The 19,204-nt window shown below is 39.2% G+C and overlaps 2 protein-coding genes across 2 annotated transcripts in view; both read left to right on the top strand.

Moving 5' to 3' along the window:
* The first annotated feature begins 1,286 nt into the window (after positions 1–1,286).
* On the top strand, positions 1,287–12,542 carry pofut2 (protein O-fucosyltransferase 2). Its single transcript, XM_084084389.1, has 9 exons — positions 1,287–1,482; positions 3,632–3,885; positions 5,191–5,335; positions 7,051–7,161; positions 7,970–8,036; positions 8,481–8,606; positions 9,238–9,418; positions 10,437–10,560; positions 11,621–12,542. Exons 1-9 carry the CDS (start codon positions 1,289–1,291, stop codon positions 11,772–11,774), a joined length of 1,356 nt encoding a protein of 451 aa, XP_083940515.1. The 5' UTR covers positions 1,287–1,288; the 3' UTR covers positions 11,775–12,542.
* Positions 12,543–17,468: 4,926 nt separating this feature from the next.
* The window catches only part of abca12 (ATP-binding cassette, sub-family A (ABC1), member 12), a 153,609-nt gene continuing 151,873 nt past the window's right edge, over positions 17,469–19,204 (top strand). The window contains exon 1 of the mRNA XM_084085438.1: positions 17,469–17,757. The gene's annotated coding sequence lies outside the window, so the exon portion shown is untranslated. The remainder of the gene's footprint in view (positions 17,758–19,204) is intronic.

The following is a 19,204-nucleotide window of genomic DNA, read 5'->3' as shown; positions in this document are numbered from 1 at the left end:
TTCAGGTACACCTACTGTGGTCAGACATTGCCCTCTTGTGGTTAAAAGCATCAGCCACTCCTATGTAAGATACACGCAAAGAAATCTTTCTTTCAACCACTTTAAGTGTAGAACAGCATTTCTGTCAACTGTAAACATAAATTAACAGTTTTGGTAAACATTTTCAAACCAACATAGATATCTGTTTTTTCCCCGTTCTTTTTACACAGCTTGAACATTTATTATAATAATACATGCACAAACATGTCCCCAAATATGTAACCCTCATAACCCCCCCTTTTTATTTTGTTTAGGTGATTGATAGATATGTTGATAAATAGATAGATTATCAGAATTAACTTTTATTTACCAGCAGCTGAGCAGCACATAATTGGCAAATAAATGGCAAAGGTGTGATCATGAGTAGCGCGGATAAAAGTAATGTTCCTACAATGAAAAAAACAAATAATAATACGTTTTTAAAAAAAAAACTGCACAAAAAAATAAATAAATTAGAATTTAGTGATATACCAGCAAACTTCTGCTGAATGTAGTTACACTACTCATTTAACTCTACATGTGAAACTCAAACTACTGATGATGAAAGTGAAACCACTCTATTATTATTATTATTACTATTATTATTGTTGTTATTGTTATTATTATTATAATTATTAATATTATTATTATAAGTAGGCCTACTAGTATAAAAACAACTAACCACATAAATGCCATCGTCAGGATGGCCGAGCGGTCTAAGGCGCTGCGTTCAGGTCGCAGTCTCCCCTGGAGGCGTGGGTTCGAATCCCACTTCTGACAGTAATTTTATGTTTTGCATAATAGTGTATGTCTGTGTCATTAAATGTCTCTATGAATTGAGTACAAAAGACCCCCATGGAAACAAGCCATAGGCTTTCTTAGGTTGTAAATCCTCTTAGCAGACCTTGTATTGAACTGTATTTTCCTGTGCCTTTTTGTTGCCAGACCCAAGGGGTCGGCCTACATGAGGCTTTGTCCCTCTTTCGTCCATACATGGGCATAAAAGGGACCACGGTCCATTTCGTCCATACATGGGCATAAAAGACACAGAATTTCGTCCCCCTTTCGTCCATACATGGGCATAAAAGGGACCTCGGTTATTCTGGGTCCGGCAGAACCAGGTCCCCTGGTCTTTTTTCCCTGCAAACTGCTAATAAAGTCTTCAATCAATCAATCAAACTCTCCAACACTGAACAACACGTTGCTAGGCAACCACAGACGCGTTGCAGAGTGCTCTCCCCCGGAAGTACGTGGCTGGAGGAGGAAAAACATGGCGAATAACAACACACCAGCGTCGTCCAGTGGTCCAACAGTGTCATTTAAATGTTCAGTGAAGCGTCTGATGGAGCTCTACCTGTCCGTGTTGTTAGGTTTAATAACGGTGGTTGAGGTCCATGCGGATCATAATGATAATGTGTTCAGTGCAAGCAGCCACATGCCCATGGCTGCAGCCAGGGATCTACGGTGAGAGAGAGAGAGCTAGCTGTGGCTACAGCACAGGGTTGCCACGTCCGCTTTTTATAAGCGACTTTGGGCTTGTTTTTTTTCCTGTATAGTTGCTTGTAAATTATTGTCTGGAAAAAGTACTATTTTTTTAAAACTTATGTAAAAGTATCAATACTGCAATGTAGAAATGCTCTGTTACAAGTAAAAGTCCGGAATTCAAAATTTACATGAGTAAAAGTATTGGTATCAAAATGTACAAGTGCCAAAAGTAGAAAGTACTCATGCAGAATGTCCCATATCACAAGTTCAGTAATACAAATATTTTGAAAATAGCCAAGGCTAAAGGGGTTAATGTATGTTTACTTTTGCAACAATAACAATCTACAAAGTAACTAGTAAAGTTTTCAAATAATTGTGGTGGATTAAAAGTACAATATTTGCCTCTGAGCTGTAGTGCAGTAAAAGTATTGAAAATTGTAAAAAAAAAAAAAAAAAAAAGTACAGTACTTGAGTAAATGTACTTGCTTATTTTAGGCTTCAATGTTTTAAATCAAATATGTTCATGTAAATGTTTTTGACAGGGAGCATTTGTGTTTGAATGTTTCAAAAATATTCCAAATATTCTACATTCCACGCAGAGTTTTTGAAAATAGCAGGTCACAACGCGACGCGTTGCGAGCTTGTAGATCTGCTCTTTTCAAATTCATGTTCATGTGGCCTATAGTCGCTTCTTTTGAGCTTGTTTTCCTAGACCTGGCTGCTTATTTCTCTCGCAGAATCTGGCAACACGTGGCTACGGCTACATAAGGCTAGCTGACATAAGATGTCGTGACTGCTTCTGATATTATATATATATATAACAACTGATTTGATTATTTGATCGTAGATAAGGAGTGAAGTACACTTTAAAGTGCGCAACACGATCGCCGTCTTGATTAAATTATAATGTGAGGCATTCTAGTCTTGGATCATCTGGGCACCTCGATTATTTTGTCCAAAATGTTGAAAAACTAGAATATTTGAAAAATGGTCTTAAGTAATAAAGTGTACATGATGTGAACATGCTTGAACATTGGACAATTAAGGTGTAACATTTCTACAATTGCTACAAATTGCTACAAAATCTGTAATTCTAATCATTTTGGGGCATAAACAAGAAGTTGAAGGACAACATTAAGTCTGATAATGATGTACCGCATCATTTATTCTTAACCATTTTTCAAATATTTTGTTTTTGGACATTTTGGACAAAATAGCCAATTTTACATTGAGGTGCACTGCCCACATGTCCCTAGTGCCCACCTATCCTGTATCCTCATACATGTATTTATCGAGTCTGACCTTTGCTTTCATAGATAGGAAAGCAAAAGTAAATCTTGATAAATACATCAAATGTGATTTGTTCCAAGGCTTTAGCTGCATTAAAACCTTTTTAGATCCTTGACGAGCATACATGCATCATACATACATGCCTGTGGTTGAATCCCACAGCCCAAGATCCAAAGCACATCCAGTTGAAGTATTTAGGTTGCTGTCTCTAATTCATCTGCATTTAATCAAAATGTCAAAAAATGTGTGCTGACAAGTAATTAAAACAGAAGTGACATTTATGAGCATGATCTGTTAATGTTACAGGCCATAGCTTCCTAATTTGGTACACCATGTTGCGCATCTGTTATAAAACTGTCACCCCACTATTTTGAATCACATTACAAGCCCCACACTAATTGTACAATGTTTGGGCCACTTCTCTTTCTCTCCAGCCTCAGTTACTATCTCCTGACACGGGTTCATAATGGCCTTAACAGATTCCACAAACATTGCATGATTTTCTTAATTGAACTGAATGATCCAAGCCTTTTTGTAAACGGGTGAAGACGTCAGTAATCAGTTATTCTCAGTCAGTGTCCTCGAACTCCTCCCAGACTTTTAACCACTTAAACCATACTTTGTTGACTGGTGTACCCCAGGGGTCTATACTTGTTCCCATCCTTTTTAACCGCTCTACACCAAACCTCTTAGCTGAAGATAGCCAATATGTTTTGAGCTTGCAGATTGGCTATTTTCGACAAATGTTCGGCTATCATGATATGAATAGAATAGGGATGCTAGGATTCACGTAGTTAAACTAAGTATCAACACCTTAATGCTTAATGTTCATGTTCAGGTACCTGCTGTATGACGTCAACCCTCCGGAGGGCTTCAACCTGCGCCGGGACGTGTACATCCGCATGGCGTCTCTGGTGAAGACCCTGAGGAAAGGGGGAGATGACTGGGTCTTGGTGCTGCCTCCCTGGGGCCGCCTGTACCACTGGCAGAGCCCGGACATCCACCAGGTGCGCATCCCTTGGGGAGAGTTCTTCAGCCTCACGAGCCTGCAAGCCAACGTGCCCGTCATCGAGTACGAGGAATTCATTGCCGGTGAGTAAAATGGTAAATGGTGCCTTTTAAATAGCACCTTTATCCAAAGTGCTTTATATTCACCGATTCTCAGGGTCCCCACGGTCATGAAATTCCTGGAAATATTTTGAAGTTAGAAAAAACTTTTTCCGGTCCTGGTAAAGGTTTGGAATTGATCAAGGGTCCTGGAAAAATATTTGGCTATGCATTGTTTTTGGCTATTGATTTTGCTAATGAAAAACATTTTCCAAAACATGTATAACATTACACGAAATATGTAACATAGTTCTTTGCCGAACGGCTGTGTGATTGCAGCCTAATGTATACCGGACATGACTCAAATAACAGGTTTACAAGTTCACAATGTGCTGCATTGTGATGCGTAGTTAGTTAGTAAATTTGGCATGACATTTTTAGTGTAATTATACCATTCTATGCTTTATTTTTGCTACACTGCCTGTCTTTCGGCATTGCACACTCATTATTGGGCTGAATGATTGTTATATAGGCCTGGAAATTGGGTTAAATATTCTGGAAAAGTTTTGGAAATTCATTGGTACTGTAAAAATGTGTGGGAACCCAACAGCAGAGGCAACCTTGCAAGGCACCAACATGCTCATTGGGAGCAGTTTGGATGTTCGGTGTCTTGCTCAAGGACACTTCCACACAAATCCAGGACGAGCCACTTCAGACATTGTCTCGGTGAGCAAAGATTGACATGCTAAGAGGTGTATGTAAAGCACATGATGTTACATGAGAGAAATCTAACAGGATGTTTTTGTTTTAAAAGAAAAAATCTTGCCTTTATTGATAGTCTACCCTACAGTGTAGAGAGACGGGAAACAGGGAGAGATAGTCGGGTAGTGACATGCAGCAAAGGTCCACCGGGTCCGGGACTCGCTGTGAGGCAATGGCAGGCATCAGAGCCTATGACCCCTTGGCTATCAGCACCTCCAACAGGATGTTTTCACTCACACAACGATATTCCTGATTCTCTTTCACCATGTTAGACTCAACTAAAACACAGTTAACCACTTAAGCCCTATTTTATACTTAGTCGTTTGACAATGTCGCGGAAGAATAGTGAAAATAGCTGAGTTCCAAGCTTACAATGTGCCACGGGGTTTGAGCTTGTAGATTGGCTATTTTCGCTACTTTTGAAAATGATTTATTTAATTTTTTTGTGAACATTTTGGGAAATGGAGATGGGCAAAATAGGGATGCCAGGTTGAAAATGGTTAACTTACGTCATTAAGGCTACAGAATCAATAGGGAGAACGAAGATTGTGTGTACTCTCCGTGAATGTGTTTCTCCCTTGGGCCCAGAGTCTGGCGGTCCGTTCATTGACCAGGTCCTGGTGCTGCAGAACTACGCCGAGGGCTGGACGGACGGGAAATGGGAAGAGAAAGTGGACGAGAGGCCCTGCGTTGACAGACTGATGTACTCCAAAGATAAACAAGGCTATTACAGGTAAGAACGAACCTTCAACACCGCCGTCCCAAACAGATTTCACGTTCAAAGCTCAAGTTCAAAGGCTTTATTGTCACGATGGGAAATTGGTTTTGCATTCCGGTGATGTTTATTAGCAAGTCATATATGAACCCCGATTCGGGCAAGGGGAGGGTAATGCTGTATTCTAATGAATGACAGGCATTTACAATTGGTCTGGGCATTATATTGATATCATATCGATATTCTGAACTACACTGAGTCCTTTGTATAGTGTACATGTAGTACTCACACAGCAGCATTCTGGGCCAGCTGGAGAATATTTAAAGACTTGTTAGGTAAGCCCAATAGTAAAGAATTGCAATAATCCAGACTGTGGGTAAGAAATGCATGGACTAGTTTTTCTGCATATTTATGGGACAGGATGTGCTTGATTTGTATAATGTTACGTGGGGGGGGGGGGGGCAGTCTTTGAAATGCGTTTTATAAATGTGTTTTATAAGTGTTTTATAATGTGTTTTATAACCACTTAAACCCCTATTTTCTGCTAAGGTTTTCCTAGAAGGATGCTGGGGTTTAAGTGGTTAAAGTACATATCGTTGTTGTTGGGCAGAAACCAGCTAAATCCATTTTGACGCTTTTGCATTTTTTCCATAAATCAGTGCTATTGAACACCCTTTAACGTCGTGTGTTGGTAAAAAAAATATTGAACCAGCAAGATGTTTTTCATTAGATACAATGTTTCTAAGATATTTAGCGCCAAGCACAATAACCTTTTGGTTTCTACAGGTAATCCAGGTCTTTATGTCATGTGTTTGAACTGTAGTTAACTGATGGGTTTATGGAGTGTTTCCTAATAATATTACCTAAAGTAAGCATATACAGTACAAGGTCATTAGTATTAACCCATTAACACCGGGAAAGCATCTGTGTCATTTTAGATTTCTTTGGCTATTCAAAAATAGAAGATCTACAAGCTCATAGCGCTGCCAGCTTGTAGATCTGATGTTTCCGTGTTGATTCGTTGATAACATAATACATTAAAACAAAATGATGTATACAGTATATATAAAAACATGGATCCTCGATTATTCAATTAACCTATATGAGCAAGATGAAGTCATTTATTGGTTCTAAATGTCGGTTTCGATAGATTTTCGGTTAATTGCCCAGCCCTAAATTTAATCCAGTTTCTTTAATGCCATTTAAAGGTTCTAGTCTCTGTAATGTGGTGCTTAATGGTGTCAAATGCAGCTACAAAACATTTACAGAGAGGTATCTGATGTCTGAACATTCACCAGTGCTGTGCTATGATGTACTGTAGCCTGAAATACATTATTGTTACAGTATGTAGAACGTCACATAAACTGATTGGCAACTGCTTTCTCAAGGATCTTAGATGTAGGTCTATAGTTGAGGTAGAGTAGCAGTAACACTGCAGGGCAGAGTAACATGGTAAAACAGTGGCAGAGTGTAACAGGGCAACATGGCAGCAGTAGCATCAGAACATACTACACTGAATTGACTGAAATGTGTTCAAGTTGCTTTTAAGTGTAAGCAACATAGACTTTAATTTAAATCAAAGCCTTCAGTAATCCTACAAATACACAGTGAACCCGTTTCAGGCATAGAAGAATGACGTTGACATGTTCCTTATCAGCTTCACCTTCCATTCATCTCCTGTGCGTTACACCCATCTATTTCATCTCCGTCTCTCCTCTCTATGTGTCCCTAAGGGGCTGGTTTTGGGGCTACGAGGAAACGCGAGCTCGGAATGTCACCTGTATGTCAGCTCAAGGCCACGCCTCCATCATGGCCCCAATCCTTCTGAACAACATCACATCGACGTGAGTGATCCGATCTGCTTCATGATGTCTGACTAGTTTGATTAGAAAACAAATAGTTCTGATGCTTGATTCTGATTGGTCCCATTGTAAGATATAAACACATACCTGGACCGTGGTGTGTATCAGTATCACTGCACCAATTACAATGCGTTTACAATATTCACTGCACTGTTCCATGGATGTACAGTATTTAGTACCTTTCGCAATTTAGTTTTTCCGAGGATGGCAGGGGAAGAAGAGCACTTGTTTTAGTTCACTCAACACCCTGCATATGTACAATGTTTTACAATAAATGCATGACTTTAAAACAAGTTAGATATGGCATACCGTTTGGATTTTGCCCAGCAACTGCATTGTTTGTGCAGTCAGTTGGTGAATATTTTCTTGCAGAAATTATTCTTATAGTGACATTGTCATGAAAAATAACTATACAATTGCGATCTGTCTATGATTTTCATATTGCCATAGTTTATAACCATTTTATAAAAGCAATTAGCCACATGAGGCCTTGGTTGAGAGTGATTTTAGAATAGCTAAGGGGCTTATAAGCACTCCGCTCTGCGTCGTGCCTAACAGTGCCCCATAACTGTTCTAATATTTCTGTAAACCATGGCCTACTGTGGCATATTTCTTTATTTTATTAAATGGTTGTAAAGTAACTTACATGAGGCCATCTAGCAACCTACTTGTGAGTAGCCAAGATGGAGTCTGGATTTCAAACTTGTTCACTGTTTCACTGCTTATAGATTGTATTCATTGAACTTACTGATTGTGACAAAAATACTTTACACACGGTTCTTGGTTGCAGGTCAGTGATGCTGGACAGAGCAGAGACCGTCCTCCATGACCACTATGCTGGGAAGGACTACTGGGATGTACGTCTAAACTCACTTCTAACAGTTATATGGGTCTTCAACAGAGGCTCAAGGACCACTAGGGGATCCTCAGAGTTATTACAGGGGGGCCACCAAATCTTTGTGTGATAGGAACCATTTTTTTTATTAACCACTTTAACCCTAGCATTCTTATTCTGGGGGGAACATTCATCGAAAATAGCCGATCTTCAAGCTCACAACGCGTCGCAGTTGGCTATTTTCGGAGAAGAGATTTGGTATAGACTAGTGAAAGAAGAGCAGACCAAGTACAGAGCCACAGGTCAAGATTATTAAGTATTGAGGGTTTAAGTGGTTAAATGTCTGAAAATACACACTAACACGAATCCTCCAACATATTAATAGAAAAGATAAACAAACAAACAAGGACCCCAGGTTGGGACTCAGTGCCTTTTGATTATAAGGTTTTCTTACTTTGTGTTCCAGACTCGCCGCAGCATGGTCTTTGCCAAACACCTGCGTCTCATAGGAGATGACTTCAGGGCCAAGTACCTGAACTCTACAGACAGCAGTGACTACACTGTGTACAGCGAGGACTGGACCCGTATGAAGGTGAGTGAGAGTATTATTCTCCTGTCTCTTCCAAATGCACATTTGCATGGATTCAAGTCCATCATGGCTTTCTCTTGGCTTTCTCTAAAGGATGATTTATGCCTAGTGCACTGAAAATAGCCGATCTACAAGCTCACGACGCGTCGCTCTGCGTGTGTGACACGGCGTGCAACCAAGTATAAATCAGGCATAACCCTAACCATGTTCCTGTAATGTATGTTCCTGTAATAATATATATTAAAGATATTTTAAAGGGAGCATTTCGCCCATTTTCAACCTCATCTTCAGTATTTGAATTGGTCAAACTAGCTGTAGAATGCATGTTCAGAAGAATCTTACATAATACCTTAAAATAAATGGTCTCGGATATTGCATAAAAGCAAAGGTTAAAGCCTCAATCTGCGATTTCTTCAACTGGTGGGCTGTATGTGGAGCAGCCGAAACATATGTTTAGGTTATCCACATGAACCCTAGCGTCCTCATTCTGTGCATGTTATAATACAAGCTCATACTGTTCTGCGTACAAGCTCATATCTACAAGCTCACATGTTATGAGCTTGTAAATCAGCTATTGTCACTAATTATTGTCAGTAATCAAGTGGTGGTGTGGTATTGTTTTGCTCATATCCAGGCGAAGCTGGGCTCCGCTAAAGGCGGACCTTATCTGGGGGTTCACCTCCGTAGGAAGGATTTTATCTGGGGTCACAGGGAGGATGTGCCGAGCCTTAAAGGTGCGGTCAAGAAGATCCACAGCCTGATGAAAAAGCACAAAATCGACAGGGTCTTTGTTGCCACAGATGCAGATGAGGAAGGTAATGACAGTTGGTTTGGCTAATGATGACTCTGTGATACAGCGTCAGCAAGCTGTATCACTAGGTCTGAGCAGGTTCCATTCATTTTTCAATATTCGCTGAGCAGGTATTTTGATGGGTTCTCATATTTGAATGTGAACATCCCTCACATGCCATTCAATTAGCTACGCACCCACTAGAGATGGCTTTTTTTTATTTTGTTAGAATAAGTCTTAAAGGTTTAATGACATCAAATTTCTATTTTGTTTTAGGTTTTCTGACCTCAATTACACACCAAAACACCTTTGAACATTCAGTGGCTTTTCTGTGGTCTGGGGTTTTCTGAATAATTAGGCTCAGGACCATGATAAAGACTTTTAATGTTTTGTAAACCAGCATGTCATGAAACCTTTAAATAGATAAACTAGAAAGGTGTTGTCCTCGTAGCATGGATCTTTGCCACGCCTGGTTGCCTAACCAGGGCCTAATTTGGCTGCGTTGCGTGTGTGTAACATATTTGGGCCAGATCGGGCACTGCTTTCCTCCTGCATATTAGAAAATGAAATGAAGATAATGAGCAATCTAATCACAAAGTTTAATTTAATAATAAAAAATGAATAATCAACAGATTAGCAGACATTAGTCAAATGATCATTAGTTGCAGCCCTACTAATGTCAGGATGACATCAGTCTCTTCTTGACACTTTATAATTTATCACCACTCTCGCCCGTGTTCTGCTGGCGACAGCAGGTCTATTATTCGCTGACACTCTTGTCGTGCCATGGAATGTGGTCCTTGTACCTTCCAATGCAGATGGGGACATCATTCATAACGGGAATGACATCTCTATTATTTTCTGACACTCAATGCCAGAGCCCTTGGAATGTGGTCCCTCGTTCATAACGGGAATGGTGACTTGACTCAGCCACATTAATCAGTGCTGCGATAAATCACCCACGCTGTCATTAGTATTTCTTTTTTTGCACCATCACCCAGTAACTGTGGTGTTTTGACAACAACCCCCTGTATGTGTTGCAGAGCTGGAATCTCTGAAGAGGATGTTGCCAGAGATGGTGCGCTTCGAGCCCACCGGGGAGGACCTGGAGCTGCTCAAAGATGGAGGAGTGGCCATCATCGACCAATGGATCTGCGCACATGCCAGGTACTACTCCTCCCCTTTCTTACTACTTATGTATACCTTGTTGCACAATTTACATAATTCAGGTTTATTTACATGGAGGTGAGGTGAGGCTCAAAGTGCTTTTTGAAGTTCTGTGACCTGTGACATGCATTGCATGCATAGACACGTCATGTCCTTTGTTGAACAACAAAGGACAACGGCTTTGAGTTTTTCGCTAAATATATCCATTATATAATGCCATGACAAAACTCTACATCTTTTGTTGCTCACAAAGAAAAGCAGCAGAAAGGCCAGGGGGGGTATTTTCAGCTGTCCTTTTTTATTTTCTAGAAGTAATTCTTATTTTTGCATAACTAAAAATGTTATCATTGTTAAAGGTAGGGTATGTGATTTTCTTTGGTTAAAATAAGTGTTAAATAGCTCTATATTCTGATAGTACTCATTGCTATTGTGTTTGTTCAGTAACAGGAGTCTCTGAAAATACCAATTTTATCCAATCGGGATAGAGAACTCAGACAGGATACAGATTAAACAAGTGAAATTGGAAGTGATGACACTAAGACATGAGCAGACACAATTGGAACTGGAACACTATAAACGATAAATGGGTACTCTCTCCTGACTGACTGAGATTTTGTCACCTACCTGAAAATGTATTTTCTGTTTATTAAAGAGCTGGAGAGACGGGGAGACTCCTGTTACTGAACAAACACTCTATAGCAATGATTACTATCAGAATATAGTGCCATAACCTTTTAACCCAAACATATAACTTACCCTACCTTTAAGTGCTATCTTACTAAGATATTTTTGGGGCCTTTATTGATATTACACAGTTGAGAGAGGGAGACCGGGAATCGAACCTGCGACTCACTGTCAGGCTACATTAGAGCCTATATGTGATATGCGCCTTAACCCCATTGATTTTAATCGAATAGTTTTCCAAGTTGATGAACTAGTTAGGTGGACGTTGCTGCCCTCATATACCGTAGAAGATATCACATGTTTTTCTGTGGAATGTCACGGTATGGATTTCAGCCATCTTGATAGTCACTGATGTCACTACACTGTAACTTTCCAGGTTCTTCATTGGGACATCGGTATCCACCTTCTCTTTTCGGATCCACGAAGAGAGGGAGATCCTGGGTTTCGACCCCAAAGCCACGTACAATCGCTTCTGTGGGGACAATGAGAAAGAGTGCGAACAACCCACACACTGGAAAATAGCCCACTGATTTCACCGAACTTCTTCTACACGCAACACAAGTGCCAAAAGCAGTATTGAAGAGACACGTTCTTCTCAACGTGAATCAGACAGAAAATATGTGACGCCTGTTTGTTATTTTGTAATGTATTTTGTTACTTTTTATCTTTTCAGATTTGTGCAATCAGGTCTTGTGTAGACCACTGTGACTCTAAAGCTCATGTAAGTCAAATGGCCATTACCGGGATGTCAAACACGTTTTAAAGTTCTACACTTTAATCCACTGGGTCGTTTTAAAGTGAGGGAATTCGAATTTAACCCTGGAACCTTGTATTTGACTCATTTTTAATCGTGTCTTGTAAGATGTTCCTATTGCCCCGTTAAGGTAAGGAAAAGAAACAAGTGTCTTGCTGACTAGTATTGATAATGAATGAGATAGCAGCTTTTGTACTGTTTTGAAAGGGAAATCTCAATTTTGTCTCACATTTGTCAAGAGATTAGTATTTTCTAACTGCTGTCAACAATTCAAATATGTGAACATGACTTCTTACTTGCCTCATAGTTGCTGAATATTTTTCTTTTTGTGGACGACCAATATGAACACATGATACATGGGTTAAATGACAATGATGTGTAGATTTAAAAAAAGAAGAAGCTATTTGTCATATCATTGGAGTGCTGCTACAGTACAATTTCCTCAGTGTTTGTTCAAAGCACATTATTGTTGCATTGTACGTTGCATTCATGCTGTTGACGTTTTTGCCCTTTCTACCACTGAAAGGAATGGTGCTGAGACAAAGGAGCCATCATGGCCTGTCAACAAAGGGCAGGCATTAAAATGACTTTTCTCCGAACACGCCCAGCTTGTTTTCATTCCAGGTGACACACCTTTCCGTCCTGTGTTGGACATTGACTTATCACATGGGTTGAATACAGTACAGTGCATGACGTCATTGGCCACTACTATCGTAGTTTTCATTATTGTAAGGCTTCAGATATCATATTAAACTTTGCTAGGTCAGGTGGAGATACGGTTTGAAAACAAAAACACCAAATGCTCACATCATTTTAAACGTCAACTTTATTAGCAGAGCTTGAATACAATACATACTAATTCATGTATATTTTTATTGATTCAGTCACTATAACATATTTTTCAAAACCTGTTTAATTGGCAAACGCGATTTATTTTAAATCATTATGTAGCCTTTGGGCAATGTATTAACTAAGTATTTCACAAACTTTTATCTAAATCTCTGATTGTCATAGTTGGATTCCAGGCTTGGAATCAAATGTAATTCTTAATGTCAGGAAATACAGTTAAATCTTATTGTTTGCATTATTTCATCCCAACCTTCCTCATTACACCCTAGCCAAGTAGATTAAGTATACGTATATCCTGTAGGTGTAGGAAGGGTCTTTGATGTGTATTACCAGACATGAACTTCTGGTAGACACTTAAGACAGTAATCCCATTTCAATAACTTGTTTTGCCACCACCAAGACGGCATGACAAAGGGGAGATCAAAACTAGCATGACACTGTTTGAATTTAAAAAAGGAAGGCCCTACAGCTACACCCGTTTAACTATTTTTAACAATACTTAGGAGAAAAAGACTATCATTATATTCAAGTCTGAATGTAAAGAAATGAAGCTAATTGGCTCTTAAGTGCAATGGTTGGCACGTAAGAGGCTTTTCAACCTCAGCTATGCTCCTATTTTCAATTCAGCGTTTCTATAGGTAATTACCGGTAACACAGACGGTCAACTTTAATGAGAGGATGTGTGAACGGTCGGATCACAGCTCCTTACCCGAACCCTCTGGCATCTGTTGATATGCTCGCTTTTTGTCTCTCTCACTTATTTCTTTTGATTCCCCCCCCTCTTTGTACACCTGTTAAGAAACGGTTTAAAACCTGTATTACTACTACCCTGATAATGGAAGTGTGAAGCATTGTTTAGTGTTTAGCTTCACAATGCACGGGTGTCATGTTGCCTCTGAAGCACACTGGAGCCAACTACAAGGCACACATAACACTTTGCCTTTTTATTCTGCAGATGGGAAGAGTGCACTGTCAATACAATTGGTCAGTGGTGGAAGAAGTACTCATATTCTTTACTTAAGTAAAAATATTAATACTACAATGCAGAAATACTCTGTTGCAAGTACAGTAACACAGGCAATTCTATGTAAATGTTTTATTATTTAAAGCTGTATTATGTAACTTTTGTTGGTTGTGTTTGGTCTCCCTTCTCATCTACAGAGACATTTAGATCCTATGTCCGGTTTGACATGACCCTTGACACTATCCTGTTTCTCGTTTGGCACTTTTTTGACACTTTCTCCCCCGAGCAAGCTGGCAGGCCCTAATTAAGCCACTTGCACAGGTAACCTGGTAACATGTGGCGCTGCCAAATGTTGCTATTTTGGTGCAGGACAAAGTATAATGCAAAAAAAGAGAAACAAAGTCCACACACTGATCCTAATGCGATTTTCTTTCCAAATAACATTGATCTATGAGCTACGATCACCTCAACCACAGGAACCACTGCCAAGTGAGAATCTCCTAAATCCATTATTTGTCAAGAATTCAGCTCCCTTATGAAGCTGTATGTGAATGAGAATTGAAAATATACCTGTGTTGTGTCTGTGTTTTATATAACCTGAAAAAAAACACACACATTTAAATTTGGTGTTTTCAGTGGTGGAAAATCAATACTGCAATGTAAAAATAATACACAATTCAAAATGTACTTGAGTAAAAGTACAAAAGTATTGGTATCAAAATGTACTTAAGTACCAAAAGTAGAAAGTAGTCATTGTGCAGAATATCCCATTTCACAAGTTTTCAAATGTATAAAAAAGAATTTGAAAATGGCAGACCTACAAGCTCACAATGCGACGCATTGTGAGCTTGTAGATCGGCTATTTTCAAATGGCCAAAATGTATATAGGGCTGAAGTGAGTAATGTATGTTTTGTAATAATAATCAAAATATACAAAGTAACTAGCAACTAAAGTTTTCAAATAATTGTAGTGGAGTAAAAGTACAATATTTGCCTCTGAGATGTAGTGGAGTAGAAGTAATAGTACTGAAAATTGGAAATACTCCAGTAAAGTAACACATACCACAACATTGTACTTAAGTACAGTACTTGAGTAATTGTACTTAGTTACTTTACACCACTGGGTGTTTTCAAATGAGTAAATCTGCTAATTGCACAAGAGACATTATAGTGTGTGATGCTTCCTGTAGGGAGAGGAGACATCCTCCAGGGACAATGCACTGTAGCTGCCTACACCGTGCAGTGATTTATCCCTACAGGACTATAGTCACGCACACACATGATGATGCATAATGCATGACTCATGTGGACACACATGATTTGCATTTTTTAACCCCCTCTGGACAGCCACCTGCCTACCCACCTACTACCTTAGTTACACAGTCAAGAAGACACCTTTGTATGAATGAATGGTTTTTATTGTCAGTTTTACAGTGGTGTAAAAGTGACAAAGTACATTTACTCAAGTACAGTTTTGAGGTATTTTCTTTTTACTTTACTGGAGTATTTCCAATTTTCAGTATACTTTTTTACTTCTACTCCACTAAATCCCAATTCTGCCACATTGTCCCTGTCACTGCTGACCCGTATTGGTTGGTCTTGGGGAGGGTGTGTGGACCAAAGGTTCCCAAACTTTTCAAGGCGCGACCCCCCAAAATTATCATATTTGAACTGGGGACCCCCCACCCTGACAAGCACTTTGAATTGTAGACATTTAGTTTGACTCTGTTCCACAAATAAATATTGTGAAAATAGCCCAACTACAAGCTCACACTGCAAGGTGTTGTGAGCTTGTAGATGGGCTATTTTCACAATATGCTTTCTTACATAATTTGACAATTTGGCCAATTTGTTATTAAAGAGTTCTTATACGTCCTTCAATTGTCACTTAAGAAATGTGCAGATACCCTGTATACACTTATACTGTATGTTTGTTTGTTACTGTAACTGTTGAGTGAGAAAACAATGTTGCACATTTAAGCTAATTATCTGTCTCCAAATTAGGGGAACCAGCTGGTGTGTAGACAACCACGTGTCTCCTCTGATAAACGTTACATCGGCAGTCCCTTCTTTTCACCTAACAGTGAGGAGTTTCACTAGGAGAACATAAGGAACATGCAGGTGTCTTCCTTAAATCTCTCATGTGAAAAACAACACCAAGTCAGAAACAGTATCTGGAGGCTCACTTCATTCCAAGCATTCAAAGGTGATCAGCCTTTGGAAACCTGGAGCATTTGATTACAGAGTGGTGTTTATTTGTTCCAGACCATGTTACCTGGACACCCTGTGTCCTTGAGGATTATGCCTCCAATAATTATGGATTATTAGGTAAATTAGGTTAAGTCTGTCTGATCACAAAAATGTGCTTGGTCACACTTCAGGGAACAAAGTATGTTCATCAAACGCATGGGTTTGGCAACAATGATGCACCATTTTCTTGTAGCCTACAGAATAGTGAGAATAGCCTACAGCTATTCTGCTCTGAGGGGTACATTTTCTATGGTGTCAAATACCATGCAATTTCTGTCTGGGTTTTCCTTGTATATGCCCTCTTATTTGGTGGTCTCACTTGTTTCTGTTTTCCTTAAAAAACAAATAAAAAATTGATCCCCAAAAAAACTAAACATGCAAGCCATGCTGATAATTAGCTGTGGTGTGTGATTCAGGCAAATATTGTGCTTATACTCCACCACTACAATTATTTGAACACTTTAGTTACTAAGTTACTTTGTAGATATTGATTATTAAGTATTACAAAACATACATTAACCACTTCAGCCCTATATACATTTAGTCCATTTGAAAATAACGGGTCCATTTGGTTCCATTTTGTACACTCTCAGAGTTAAATGAACACTGATGATGGTTGGACCCCCAATATGGTTGAGTCCCTGGCATATCTTTTCAAATGGGGGTCCGTTGGCTAATACGTGTCAATTAGGTGGTCCTTGAGCGAAAAAGGTTGAAAACCACTGACTTAGGTCGTTGGTTCTCAAAGTGGGGTCCGGGGACCCCCAGGGGTCCTTGAGGGAGTTCCAGGGGGTCCCCAGCTAAATGATGGATAGTTAGGAACCTAATGGACCCTTATGGGTCTGTAACTCTGAGAGTGTACAAATGGAACCAAATGGACCCGTTAGGGTCCATTTGGTTCCATTTCTACACTCTGAGAGTTTCTTATAATACTCTGAGAGTGTACAAATGGAACCAAATGGACCCGTTAGGGTCCATTTGGTTCCATTTCTACACTCTCAGAGTATTATAATTGATTTTACAATATAAACTGGGGTCCCAGAGATAGAAATGCCATTAGATGTGGGTCCATAGCCTCTAATGCATGTCAAACTGGGGGTCCTTGAAATTAAAATGGCTGAGAATCACTGCTAGAGCCGTAAAAAAAAATCTTCTCTCATGGGGGTCCCTGGCATATCTTTTCAAGTGGGGGTCCGTTGGCTAATATGTGTCAATTAGGTGGTCTTTGACGCGAAAAAGGTTGAAAACCACTGCCTTAGGTAACAAATGCGAGTAGCCTACACTTTCGTTTCTCTTGACAGCTCAGCTCACTGAACTGAAGGAACACCTGCTTCAGGTAAGTTGCGGATGGAGAGGAGCCTCAACCTCAACACGCGTCACGCCCCTTGAACAGATTGGAATCTTCCTAGAAGCGCTCAGACGTCTAACCAGGGAGTCGACAGAGAAAGTCTGCTATCGGAACTGTTCAGTAGGCCTACAGTATAGCCTTTATATCAATACAATACCTAATCAAAGAGGAATTATTTTTCAACTTTTTGTCTCCCGGTCGGAAATTGCATTTGCTTTTTATTGTGGAATATAAGCGAGGCTTCAACCAACTGATGCAGAGGAGCTGCTAGGAATAACATGCTCTCCTCATCACAACTCTGTGGTTCAGTGCGATAACAATTTACCCAGAGGAAAGAAAAGATATAAGGTACGTTTGGAATGTAAGAAATGATTTATTTGAAAACATAGTGAACGGCTGTTCACTAAGGAAGGTTTTGTTTTGGGAAAATTCATAGAGAAGGCATGGTAATTGCGTTGGAGAACGATGTAACTCACAGCCTAGACTAGCCCTGAAACATGACTGTCATACTAGACGAGCGTCATGTGAACCATGGCTAAGCCTGGACAGTCAATACTCAATATGTTTATGTATTTTCTGTTTTTGGCGGTAGTGTCGTGCGGGCTGGTCATGTTGTGGTGATACAAATCTATCTGTAACATTAACATAATATAAATCCTTGTCCTATTGTGAGCACATAAAAAATATCTTGAGAGAACAGTATTGATGAGATTCACCTGATGTTGGATGTGATTCAAAGACGTTTTTGTCCTAATTGAACAGTGGTAAAAGTACTCAAATGTTTTAGGGCTACTTAAATAAAAGTATCAATACTGCAATGTAGAAATACTCTGTTTCAAGTAAAAGTCCAGAATTAAAAATGTACTTGAGTGAAAGTACAAAGGTATTCGCATCATAAAGTACTAAAAGTAAAAGTACTCATTATGCACAATATCCCATTTCACATGTTTCCAAATGTATACAAATCCTTTGAAAATAGCAGATCTACAAGCTCACACCTGCATTGTGAGCTTGTGGAAGTGGTTGATGTATGTTTTACAAAATAAGCCTAACTAATTTTCAAATAATTGTGGAGGTATAAGTATAAGTAATAAGTATTGAAAATTGGAAATACTCTCGCAAAGTAAAAATACATCAAAATTGAAAAAAAAAAGTACAGTAGTTGAGCAAATGTACTGACTTAACCTCTGTAATTGAAAAATGCTTTTAAATGTCATATTAATATTGAGACTATTTAATGTCATAGGCCTAGTCCTGCCGCTGTTTTATAACAGTAAGCCTGTGTATAATGCTACTGACTGACAGCTGGCTACAACTGGCTACAAAAGTTGTCTAGACTAGAGGATGAGCTGCATGTGGAATTATAGTAGGGCAGCTAATGTATAGGCTGATGTATATATCTCTTAGGCTAGCTAGACTGTTGGAACCATTTATAGCTGCATTTTTTAAATACAATTAAAAAGTAAATAGGTAAAGTACACCTAATCAAAAATATTATTTTTATTGTTAGACCTAAACAACGTTTTATTTCATTTGATAATATTATTAAAACATATATCCCATCCAGTCATTTTCTCATGCATAATGTCCATCCAACATGAATGAGATGGATAGAGTCATGAAATTGTTACATGAATGGAAGTAGTGTGCATAATTCCAAGTAATCAGCCTGATAGGGGGCAAATATGAACTTTACGTTTTGGCCTATTACTTTTGAAGGCTCATAAATAAACATTTTTTCCTGGTTTCTGTGGACCCAAAATCTACCCACATATAGAATATTTGGAAAATAGAT

Source organism: Gymnoscopelus microlampas (genome assembly GCF_963454915.1).
Source record: "Gymnoscopelus microlampas genome assembly, chromosome: 17".
NCBI lineage: Eukaryota > Metazoa > Chordata > Actinopteri > Myctophiformes > Myctophidae > Gymnoscopelus > Gymnoscopelus microlampas.
This window is presented reverse-complemented; position numbering and strand designations above follow the sequence as displayed.